The following is a 13,146-nucleotide window of genomic DNA, read 5'->3' on the forward strand; positions in this document are numbered from 1 at the left end:
ATTTAAGGATTGGTAAGCTGAAATATATGAAATTGTTGTGTTTAGATATGCTTTAATACATGCTTGCAGTGCAGCTCATGTATCTCCTTGGCAATTTATTTCCAATCTGCAAGCTTAGACAATTTTTGTTAATGTTAAATGCTGGCCAGGACTATCCCACACCATCATTTTGGCCTGCTACAATGATGGTCTAAGTGGCCAATAGAAAGGTGCAGGAGACAGTAAGGGGTGAACCAGCCTTAGACCTTTGACATGATTTCAAATAAAGTATAACATGTTCTTTCTATTGCTATATCCTTTCATTCAGAGATGAAAAACATCACTTTCTAGTTTCCAGCTGTCTTTAAAAATAAGGGCAACTTGTCTTTTGACAAAGGTTGCTATGAAGTAATTAGCAGAGCTCCTCTCGACAGTTTTGAGTTTGACTGTCTGTTGATTAGGTCACTTTTCAGTTGACACAGCCTGCTACAAAATGTTTTATTGTCACTAGATTGCCAAGGAAGGACATGAGTCTAGGTATTTTAGTTGGAACACAGAACAAAATCTGCACCAAATCTTACAAAGAACCCTGCTAAATTTGTGGATTAGTGTTAGGCATTTGTGATCTACAGATCTGTAGCTTTAATATCCTGCCAGCAGCATTTCCAGGTGTAGTAGCCCATTCTGACAGTTTACCATGCTGCGTCATTCTGAACTGAACTGAAAGTAGTTAAAGTCCAACTGAAGTCACAGCAATAGATGTGCAGTCTGACATTGTACTAACACCCTTCAATTTCATTTTTGTACTTTACTGCATTTATGTAAGGTATTTAAATTTGACTGTGCATTCCATTAGGCACAAGAGGTAAGTCAGCAAAACACGAATCAAAATTCAGCCAGTTCAGCAAGGACTAGGACCAACAAGGACCAGGACCATGTATGGACAGGTTGAGTGTACAGAAGTCAACCTACTGATCGACTTCTGTATAACCACCCTGTTGGGTTTTTCCCGATTGATCACTGGTGCCGCCTATAGCTGACAGCACTGATCAGTGTATTCTGACAGCGGGTAAGTCTCCCCACTGTAAGAATGCATCAACTCAGTGGGAAGGATTCCCCCCATCTACATAGAGAGTGTGGATGGGGGAATCCTTCCCACTGAGTTATTGTATTCTGACAGTGGGGAGACTTACCCACTGTCGGTATACACTGATCAGTGATGTTGGCTATAGCCAGTGCTACTGATCAATCAGAAAAAAAACCTGACAGGGTGTTTGTACAGAAGCCATTTTTTTTTCAACCCATTAGTTGAATAAAAAAGAATGATTACTGTATGGGCTGCTTTAGACTCAGTATGCACTCCATCGCCTTCTCTGCAATATAAATCTATTTGAGTAAGCTTGTGATCAGAGGTGTGGCCATTACTCAGCTCTGCCAACACAGAGCACCGAAGAGGTTAAGCAGAAGCAGCATTTTTACTGAGGATATAAAGTACTTTTAAGCATTTCCAAGAAAAAGGTGGTCTTAAATTATAAAATGATTATAAATTATTATAGACTTTAAAGTATAACTAAAGACAAAACTTCTTTTTTTAGTTTTGTATAGAGTGGAGAGAGATTACATGTGTCAGTTGTTATTGCTGTCTGTACCTCGTTAGAGAGATTCACCCTCTCTATTTGTCTTGTTTACCATTATCATTGAAAGTGAAAGTAAAAGAAAATCCTACATTTTGGGTTGTCCCCAGAAAAGTAATAGAGGGAAAATTTTCCAATGGGGACACTAGTTCTGATGAGCTGGGGGTCCCAAGGAATTCCATTAATTTGCAGGGATTTCCTCTCACTTTCTGTTTGGCTATGGGACAGGAAGTGAATCTCTGCAATGGGACACAGATGGTGAAAAAAAAAATCTGATAGGGGGTTATAACCCTCCCTTACTCTATCCAAAATGAAAAAAGAGGTTTGCCTATAGTTCTACTTTAAGGAGATAAAATGGTGGGAGACTCAGCTAAATTTTAATGAATGGAGCTCTTCTTTGAAGCACATATTGGTCAATATATGTGTATGTCATAGTATAAAATATTATATGTAACCTTGGTAAAACAAAAGTGAATAAATCTTACTCTTCAGTAGAAAGAATCATTGAATATCCATATAAGCTGTGGACGTCATAATGTTTGCCCCAGGCTTGCGTCGCATCCATGCAGAGTGTCTTGGAATACATTACTTTGTCCAAAATTGCTTTGTGGGAAATACAAAAATATGCATTGTGAACAATAATTCAGTGCACTTTATGTTTGTCTAATTTCTACAAAGATTGTTTTCTTGGGGGAAGGAATTGTGCTATTTCTTTGACACAGTGCCATGTAGCTTTCACAAATGCTGTTTAATGAACACCACAGTTCACAGTGATCAATAAGTCAAGCTACAAACAAACTCCGCCATTAACCTTTACGGCCACTATTAAAATATTTTGGAAACACTTGTGCTGTGACAGAAATCGTGTTTCAGTTTAGATCATGTTTAGCTGCCTTAAAAAAATCCAATTTAGGAATGAAGATACATTTTAAGATCAGTTGCAATAATCAGGTTAAGTAACAGTGTTTTTATTGTGGTGAGAAGTGGGCAGTTACATTTTTTTAAAAGCAAAATTTTGCAAAGAAAGGACTAGGTATTTGTGCTGGTAGACAGTAGAATGTGATTCTGGCATTATTTTCATACTTGCTTTGCCTTATTGTTCATTTATTGCATTAAAAAAAAAGATGAATTTAGCACTCTAGATATACTTTTCGACTGTCCATGGCAATGGTAGGAATAAAAATAAAGAGGAAAGACTGAATGTAAGAAGGTGCACAACCCTCTGGGCCCTAAAGTGGGCATCCACACATTATTACGTGGAGGATCAGGTTGCCAATATCCACTGTCATGAGCAAGTTTCAAAGGTACTTGTGTGGAAGCTAGTAATTCAAGTCCATAATGAGCAAGATAAAATGTAGGTATACACTGGGGTTGAATAAAGGAGTAGAGGTTGTGAATTTTCACTTAGCTTATTAAATAAAGTGAAAATGTGTTCACTTTAAAGACCTAATCGTGCACAAGGATATAAATAAATAAACAGGTTTTTTGAGAGAATATGATTAGTAACTGATCTAAACCCATATAGCGATTGAGAAAGTAAATGGTTGGACTGGTTAACAGGGAAAACTGAAACAGAACTCCCAATCCCTAAATAGCAAACCAATAAGTAAAGAGGGAGATAGGACTCTCTCTAGTAACAATGGGACTTTGAGGGGAAGATAGTGTGTCTGTTAAAACAACAGACACACTATCTCCCCCTCAAAGTCCCATTGTTACTAGAGAGAGTCCTATCTCCCTCTTTACTTATTGATCTAAACCCATACTCAGCATGTCAACTAACCATGAACAAATAAGAACATTCTCTAGCCCTTTTGTAATCAATTATTCATAATATTCAAATTATTTGATGCAGATGTAGTCTCATACATTCTTCTATGTTGTATGTTGATGTATGTCAAGTAGTAATTTAACAGGAAATATGTTTGTGCACAGGCCAATTTTAGAGTTAAGGTGACACTAAATGATATCCTTATTTGCCAAAAATATTCCATATACATGCACTCCATAGCTCCTTCCCCTGAAATTGCATTGTTATCCATTTTAACTTGGTCATTGCATTTCCAGAAACGGTGTCTACTGAAGCACTTCCTCTCGACAACCAGACAAATTTTATCTACCTTCTGGAGGTCCCCTAATACACCCCTCTCTATCACTATGGGTATCTTGGTTATTGACATTATGAGAATGGAGGAGTTGTTAACAATGTATTCTGACACTTACAATAAATTCAAAACTCTGTGGTTAATGTGGATCCATTTCACTACCTATGACACCTTAAAGATTATAGTTTCCACCCCAATAGCTTCCTCCTTCTCTGTTATTCTATCCCCCTGCAGCTGAATGATAGAAAACCCTTTGTGGTTACACATGTTAATCACAGATTCATCTCTTCTTACTCTTTCATTTTTTGCTTGCTTATCATATCAATAATTATTTTCAATTATAAGTGATCCCAGCTTTATATGTACATAATATACCTCCTTTTTCCGCTATACCTCTTTTCTTCTTTAAGAGACCTTATGCCTCTTTTATCTCCTTCTTCCTATCTTACTTTCTATGTAGGGTAGGGACTGATGTGAGTGTGAGATGTACAGGGTTAGGGACAAGGATCAGGGTTGTAGACACACACTCACATCAGTCCCTACCCTCAATCCAAGGTCCCCATTCATATACTAGGGCCAATTTTGGACAGAAGCCAATTAACCTACCAGCATGTCTTTGGAGTGTGGGAGGAAACCGGAGCACCTGGAGGAAACCCACGCAGGCACAGGGAAAACATGCAAACTCCAGGCAGGTAATGTCATGGTTGGGATTCGAACCAGCGACCCTTTTTTACTGCTAGGCGAGAATGCTAACCACTACACCACTGAGTATACTCTTCAAATGTACGAAACCAACAATATATGGTCTACTTTAGCTTTTACTGACTACCTTGACTATTGTCAGATTGTTGATACTGTATTCTCATACATTGTCCTTCTAACTTAGTTTTAGTATAATGTATTATTGTATACACTTCCTGGTATTTGACCGAGACAAAAACTCTCTTTATCTCTTTATGCATATTTGCATATGTGAGTGCATTGATTTGAAAAGTTTTATAATAGGTTTTAAATGTAAATATACTATTGGAGTACCTTTTCTATTTTTCTGGGGTTGAATTTGATATGGTGAGTTCTGGAAGATGCATAGGAAGATTTAAGTGACCCTGGCGAGCACAGTGTGTGGGTGTACACATACAGTATCATAGCTGAGGTGTTTTTGAAAGAGAGGGGAAGGATACATTATTACTTAACAGAGTGGACTCACAATAGTGTGCTGATCGATCATGGAAGACAAGGAACAGACACAAAATTATTCACTATTTTATTATTTTTTTCAACATAAGATTGCTAAAAGTTTGGACACTTTGTAATTTATGGAAACTTTGGTGCGTAAAGCAGTGGACACATATAGTTGGAAAACATTTTTGCACTATATTCTATTTGTGATTGTTGTTCTAATAAAAGATTCTAACACTATTTGCACTTTATTAATACATGTTTGATATATGGGTGTTTGCACGCTGTATTACAGTGCCGTCTAGTGTTTTAAAGAGTTGATAGAACAAAATATATAAGTTGATATCAGTGTGCAAGTCACACAACTTTCAAAATGTAAATCTTTTTAAAAACTGAACTCATAACATTTATCCCACCCCACCTGTCCCCCCCAGATCAACAGCACAACTACCTTTGTGCCAGTGATTTAGGTATAATCCTGGGCTCTGACTTCTCCTTTCAGCCCTACATCCAAATGCTACCACCTTCACCTCCATAACATTGCCAAAATCTGCCTTTTCCTAACTAATGACACCAACAAGCTACTAATTCAATCAATTATCTCTCACCTCCAATTCTGCAACTTCCTCATTGGTCTACCTCTATACCACCAACCCCTTCAGTCTATCATGAATGCTTCTGCCAGACTCCTCCACCTTAAAAGTCACTCAATGTCTGCCACTCCTCTCTGGCATCCCTCCACTGGCTTCCAATTGCCCAACGGATAAAACCAAAAATACTAACATACTGTCACGTACCTTGTGGCAGAGCCTGACGTGTAGAGGGAGACCTCTCGTACAGCCCCGGCTCAAGGACCACTGATATTGCGACAGTGGCCATGAGAGCGCTGTGAGGTAGGAGTGCCTTAAGATCTTACATTGGTTGCTGAGGTTCATGGCAGTTGGGCTGGATAGCTGAAGCAGTGGATGGCAGCAGGAACAGCAGATCCCAGGCTGGGAAGGCAGCAGCTGGTAGCAGGTGCAGGAAGGCTGGCAGCACACAGCAGATGAAGGACCAGTGTCACCAGGCACAATGCAGAGCAGGACAGATAGATGACTGGATGCAGAGTCAGATAAGCCAATTCAGCAATGGACGATCAGGTAGAAGCATAAACGGCAGGCAGGGAATGGTCAAGATGCAGGCAGAAGTTGGCAACAAGATATCAGGCAGATGAGCAGAGATAAACAAAGTCTAAGGCAAGCCGAGGTCAGGACAGGTGGAGAGTAAGTGTGGTCAGGATAAGCCAGGTCAAACACAGAAATCAAGCACAGATAACAGGAACAGGTACACAGGTAAAGCTGCAGACCACACAGCAATGTACCAGTGCAGCTGCCACACCCATATAGGCCATTTGGCGCCAGTGTCAATGGCTAACATGCATGTACATAGGCGTTTGCATCTGTGTGAGAATGTTTGCGCACATGCACATACTTGTGCACCTGTGCCCAGCAAGACGGCGCCTGCGTATGTGCATTGGCCAGCATGTCCCTGACACATACAAAGACATTCACAACTCAACCCCAGCGGCATCACTAAATAAATCAAAATATCACCTAAACTGTATTCATTGCTTCTCCCAAGCCCTCCTGCTTTCTAGCCCCCTCATCTCCAAAGATTGCCTCCAGGACCTTTTCATCACCTTTCCTATCCTCTGAAACTTACTATCCAAACCTATACAGCTGTCTCCTGCTCTTTAGGTAATCCCTAAAAACTAATCTCTTCAAGGAAGCCTATGCTGCTTCAACCTAACAACTGACATTTTACCTTCTTGAACAATTCATTTATACACTTGTTTCTTTTGCATTACTTGCCCATCCCATTTAGATTGTAAGCTCTCACAAACAGGACCTGTCAAGCCCTGTACAAACTGGTGGCACTCATTAAACCTGTATATAAATATAATTTTTTTTTTTTTTTTGCTATCAAGATTTGATATCAGTTGACCCAAGAAACCGCAAGTTAATAAACTTTAAGATAACATTTTTGATTAGTTATGCTTTCCATTTAGTAGGAACATTTGCATATAAAATTTGCTAAGGTTGTTCTACACACAAAAAATATCACTTTAACAGGTTAGCAGATAACATAAATGTATATCATCTTAACATTATTTCAATTTAATTGTAAAGCTCAATAAAACATTATTGTTCATTTTTTTGCACTGAATTACCTGGTGTATATGGAGGATAATTAAGATTGTTGATAGCACAGCCTTTGCTTGATCCTTTCACAAAACTGGAAACTTCATTCATGTCCTGTTTAACAATTATCAAACACTTTAAGAATGCAATAACAATTTAATAACATTTTAATAGTGAATACCTTCTAATTCTATATTCTGACATGAAACGTACAAATGACTGTAATGGTCTAAATCCATTCAGAATATGCTCATAATACTTGTTCATTTTGCATTAATGGTGTATATATGTCAATATTTAAAGGGACACTGTCACTGTCACTGATGGCAAAGTGGCATTGCCTCCTGATACCTCATTCCATCCACTCCAGCAAGGTATTCCCGCTGACCAATACTCGCTTGCCATCAACAAGTTTTAGGAGCCCACCCTGATTACATTTTGGTGTTGGATGGCGTGAGAGCTTACTCAGATGTAGGATCTCCCAACCACCAGGATGGGGGCTGGTGGTGTTCAGGCCTGGGAAGGACTGTAGTGCATAAGCAGATGCTTGCCTGGCAAAGCATAACCACAAATGCCCTGAACAGAATTTTAATAAAACCTATACAGAGAGAAAATGTATGTTGCTGCTGCTGAACTCTCCTAAAAAAAAAAAAAAAACACTAGTTGACTGGTAGCCATGTTTATCCAATTCATACTAGCTCATAACAACTAGGAACAAGCATATCTAAAGTGTGCTGACTTCATTCCAATTTTGCATGCTTCATACTTTCTCCGGTACTTTGCTTTACACTGTACTGAGGTTCTAACTTTGGAGAGATTTGGTCTTAATTTGGGTTATCTTTGCAACATGATGTGAGGCAAAATCTCTTAAATGGGAACCAGATAGCAAATCCTGACAGAGATTCTAACCCTTTTTCCGTTCTAGACAAAACTTTAAAAAGTTTTGGTTGGACTTCAGCTTTAAACTTACCTTTCATTAAAGGACATCTTATTATGTTATTATGATATGTTATTTTGCTATTTGTCATGAAGTTTAAGATCTTTTGAGGTTTTCATTGCTGTCTGTGTCCCTCTTGGTGAGACTGTTACTTACCTCCTGTACTAATGTTATCTGGGCAGAATATGGGTGGACATCTCTCCAACAGGTAGAGAACAGCAAACCAATTTTTTCCCACCTGTGAATGGGCCAAACAATGATTACGTGCAAAAACCCGAGTGGGAGTTCCGGGACATTAGCTGCAGGAGGCTGCCAGTTCCTACAGTTAATTGTGGCTGCTTGTTCACCTAGCGATTGATTAACCCCCGGATGCTTGTAATTGTTGTCAGGCCCATTTGCAGGTGTGAATGTGGTCTTGGATAAGAAAATAGTATCCCAACAGGGATACAGACAACATTTGACATCTGGCAGAGATTTCAACCATATCCCACTCTATCCAAAAGCAATTAAAACCTATTTTTTTAGTGCTGTGCAGCATTTACACAGGATCTCTCAGCTCCAAAAAGCAGGGCGGGGGAGCTAACGTTACACTCTGCAGAGCTCAGTGAGAGCTGATTGGAGGGAAGGAACATTTCCACGTTCACACAGCACACAGGAACAGACTTGAGGCTGTCAAACAAACTGTGTGCTTAAGCTCCCTCTCCAGTTACCTTTTTTCTCTTGGTGTCAGGAAAATGTGTAAGAAGTGACTCATGCAAATAGTAGAGGGAAGAGGCAGCAGACAAAAATTACGCTTGGTGCTCTGGATTGAGACAAGTACACGAGTATGCAATTGGCAGGGAAAAGGAGCCAGGAGAAACATTGGGGGACCCGAGAAAAGTATGATCAACTCTGTGCAAAACCATTGCACAGAGCAAGTAAGTATGACATGTTTGTTGTTGGAAAAAAAGTATGAGTTTACAATCACTTTACGTTTAAAATGTAATCACCCCGGTTGCCACGAATACAAAAAAATATATTTTATGATCACAATAAAATATATGTATGAATCATATTTCACTTACAATCCATATGCCATCATAGTTAACTTCGTTATAGAACCGCTTACACTCATCAACCCACCACTTTGTGCAAGCATCATTGGTATAGTCAGGAAACACTGTAACTCCAGGCCAAACCTATCATAGAGATTAATAATATTGTTATGTTATGCTCAATCAAAAATTATGCATGGATTAGGTCTAGTATGCATTTAGTCCAATTCCAAGATACAGCATTATGAGTTAAATATGATCTACTAAATGTATGAGGTGCCATGTATTCTCTCTGCCTTAAAACAAGCTTGTTCACTACATGCATAGACAACAAGCTAGAAAGATGACTAAGAATGTTCAGATCACATAAACACTTTTCAATATGCAAATATTTCACACCGACATTTATTGAAAAATCATGCTGCCCCTTATTTAGTATTATAGTATATGTAACCATGTTTTGTGTATTTGTGACCCTAGGCCTGCATTCCCAGGGAGGCAACTGAGACAGTATTTGCAAAGGTATGACTGATTTACCACTGTAGGTGAAAGATTGTCACCTAAAATACACATAAACAATTAGGAAATAGTTAAGGGCAGGCTTTATATTTTATATCTGTCTCTTTGCTCCTGTTTAGTAATGCCATGCTGTGTGACAGATTTGATACATGTCTGGCTTGCTTTCTCAATTTAGTCTGGGCTCAAAAATGGATTTGGGAAGAGGAATCAGTTGGGGCTTGTTCACAGCTTGTGCTGTGTGTTGCTGTTGAGATGATCTGCTGGACTCTGTGCATGGCACTGTTTCCATTTCTTTTTAAACAAACTTTATTGATATGTCACACAGACATTTCATAAGGTTCAGTTGCTGGTCACTCTGTGCAAGACAGTGCGCTGTGCTGAAAAAAAGTACTGCATGTCCACCCACCAACGCAACTCAGTGGTGTGAACTGGGCACACAGGAGACAGTATTTTGCCTTGTCATGCGGTGGGACTGTGCTGGAATAGCTGCCCAACACAGTGCCACCGTATATGGTGTGCACTTACCCTTACTGTTTGCTAGCTTTTAAACAACCTTATAGGCACGTGGCCCTGTTGTTGGTTGCAATCCTACTGTAAAAAAGTATGCTAAAACTGGGACCGTTTTTGCTTTGCTTTCTGATATTTCGCAACCAGTCATTTTCCAGACCTCTTTTTTTTAAACCTCTTTTGAAAATTTCTTATAATATAGTAAAATGATGCTTTACCTCTCCAATAAGTGGGGTTTTTCCATCTGATTCATTTACCCAAACACCTTGACTGTTTCCTCTTTCATATGCTCCATATGGACCATTAATAAGAGGCGTATTGGCAATAGCAGGATCCTGGAAAGAAGAATAGAATACTAACAATCTGAATACCTGGTAAACATTTAAACAAATAATTGAAATAACATTTATACATTTTACTGAATGTGAGAGATTCACTTAATATTGTTAAACCGTGTTCTAAAACTTACCGAAATGAAAAGGTACTTACCAATATGATGATGTATTTTTGGCCATTGGCATGTAGATTTTGAGAAAACTGAGGGAGGTCTGAAAATTTTTGTTTATCATAGGTGAAATCTTTTCTGTTTTCCATGTAGTCAATATCAGTAAATTGAACATCCTAAAAACAAAATAAATTAAAGCTAATGCCTTTGTCATTTATATCTTGAGTATTGCTTGGCTCTAAATTGGAGGCTGGTTTAGTTTGCAAAGAAAACGATCAAGTGTTATCAAAAACAGCCATATCTGATATGTGAAAAAAAAAATAACAGTTATACAGCTAATACAGCTGTGGTGTAAATATATCCTTTTGTTGTTGAAATAACATTGCATTGTTCAAGCATATATCTAAGGTTTTGTTTCCACTAGTGCAACTTGTCATGCAACTTTGGACTCAGAAAGTCGCATGACAAGTTACATCCCATTGATTTCAATGGCACCTGTTCCAATCTATGCAACTTTGAAAAGGTGCCTGCACTACTTTGTTGCGACTTTTGATGCGACTTTGATCCAGAGAGTATAAAGTTGGATCAAACCTGCACTCAGTCGCATTCTAAATCGCGCGACTTTGGGGTCGCAATGGTGGAAATGTAGACTAAGGGCCTACTCGTATAGATTAAATAAGAGCAGGAAGATCCAGAAATAGTTTATGGACAAAAGAGTACATTCAGTAGGAAATTTGGTTAAAAAAAAAAAAAACTGTCATTTTTCCTTTGATCTGAAAATCAACTAAAATTAGATGCAGACATTCCTCGAAGTGTTCCTCGGAAATGGTAACCGATTTCACAAGTGGCCATACACTCATAGTTAAAATAAAGAAATCTAACTAAAGAAATCTATCTCAGCTGCCAGATATTGTATTCTGACAGTTGGTACCCATGAATAGTGCCTGCATCTAAATAGATAAAATCACTGTTGCTCCCACATTTTTCCAACAGGCTACATTGGCAAGGGTAGAATAAAACAATAAAAATTATTGAGCCTGGTGGTAACACAAGGACCACCCATGTCTCCAATTTCTGAACCGGACAAGATTTGGGTGGTATAAGGCAGCCACAACACCAGCTCCATTGCCTACTTCTCTGTAATTATTCAAACTGATATTCCATTGTTAATGATGCTCTGTAGAGGAAACAATTCCAATAGTTGGTTTAATATTTGATAGTTTATCAATTGTTTGTGATTGTCCGTGTACAACTTCTTAAAATATCTAATGTACTGAGGGTACAATAATCTAATAAAAGGGAAATACAACTTCACAGCTTAACTGGGGGGAGAGGGGAGATGGTAGAGAATGTTTGGACTGGTAGGGCCCTTTCACAGGGGTATGTGTCAGGTTTTCAGATGGATACACACTGAACCACAATGTATTGTACTGAATGTCTATGGGTGGGCGAATATAAATGGATGATCACCTTTTTTACATCTGCCTATATCCATGTCCATTCAGGTCTGTTTTTGTAAAATGAAACAAGGCTGTATCCCTTTTCCATTTAGACCAGGGATATGCAATTAGCGGACTTCCAGCTGTTGCAGAACTACAAGTCCCATGAGGCATAGCAAGACTCTGGCAGCCACAAACATGACACCCAGAGGCAGAGGCATGATGGGACTTGTAGTTTTGCAACAGCTGGAGGTCCGCTAATTGCATATCCCTGATTTAGATGGATCTGAATGGATGTAAGCAGATGTAAAAAGATGTCATCAGTTTACGTCTGTTTCTAGACACATATGACTAGTTTCTTCAACAACTAAAAAAAAATGGATGAAAAACAGATGTAGACTAATGTGAATTAAGCTGAACTGATGTGCAAATTTATGTAAACTGATCTTAAGACAGATGTGCAAACTAAAGTAAACTAATGGAACCTGAATCAGTATTCATCAGTTTTTCCGTAGCAAAAAACATGCCTAAACAAATGATGTCCATGTGAAACGGTCCATTTAGTTAAGCTCTGTCTATCAGTTTTTCAGACAGATCCAGACAAACCACAGTGCATGTCTATGGATGGTCGAATGTAAATGGGTGATCATCTGTTTACATCTATCTACATCCATGTCCTTTCAGGTCCATTTTTTAAAACAGAACAAGGCTCTGTCCTTTTTGATTTAGCTGGATCTGAATTAATGTAAATAGAAGCCGTCCATTTACACCCTTTACGTTTATGTCTGTTTTTAGACAAGAAACGTTTTTTTGTTTATACTTTAGTCCCCTATGATTGGTTTTTGCAACAAGTAAAAAAACTGTAAAAACTGATGTAAACATAATTGTTTTTTTCATAGAAAAAATGTGACTGAAGGGGTGACTCACATGTGAAAGGCCTTTGGTCCCCTTTTGGGCACAAGTATGTTTACATCCTCCTGCGTATAGGGCTCTATGGACCTTATGATCAGATCCATCTGAAAAACTGACAGGCGGATCTGATCAGAACATCCTTGTGAAAGGGGCCCAATATATCTTTTTGACCCCTAACCTCTGCGTTATGCACGCCTGACCCCTGCAGTTTGTGCATTACTCACTCCTGATCCCTGTGTTCTGCAATACACACCCTGCTGAACCTTGCAATTTGTGCCT

General features: G+C 38.7%; 1 protein-coding gene across 3 annotated transcripts in view; it reads right to left on the bottom strand.

Annotated features, from left to right (window-relative positions):
* Nucleotides 1-13,146, bottom strand: part of SI (sucrase-isomaltase) — a 470,126-nt gene that overhangs the window by 316,284 nt on the left and 140,696 nt on the right. For all 3 annotated transcript variants that reach the window (XM_073626133.1, XM_073626134.1, XM_073626135.1), the window contains 5 exons: nucleotides 10,561-10,692; nucleotides 10,290-10,406; nucleotides 9,076-9,189; nucleotides 7,104-7,188; nucleotides 2,099-2,216 (listed from right to left, as the gene is read on the bottom strand). In XM_073626133.1, coding sequence (XP_073482234.1) covers nucleotides 2,099-2,216; nucleotides 7,104-7,188; nucleotides 9,076-9,189; nucleotides 10,290-10,406; nucleotides 10,561-10,692 — 566 coding nt within the window. The remainder of the gene's footprint in view (nucleotides 1-2,098; nucleotides 2,217-7,103; nucleotides 7,189-9,075; nucleotides 9,190-10,289; nucleotides 10,407-10,560; nucleotides 10,693-13,146) is intronic.

Source organism: Aquarana catesbeiana, linkage group LG04 (assembly GCF_042186555.1).
Source record: "Aquarana catesbeiana isolate 2022-GZ linkage group LG04, ASM4218655v1, whole genome shotgun sequence".
NCBI classification, from domain to species: Eukaryota; Metazoa; Chordata; class Amphibia; order Anura; family Ranidae; genus Aquarana; species Aquarana catesbeiana.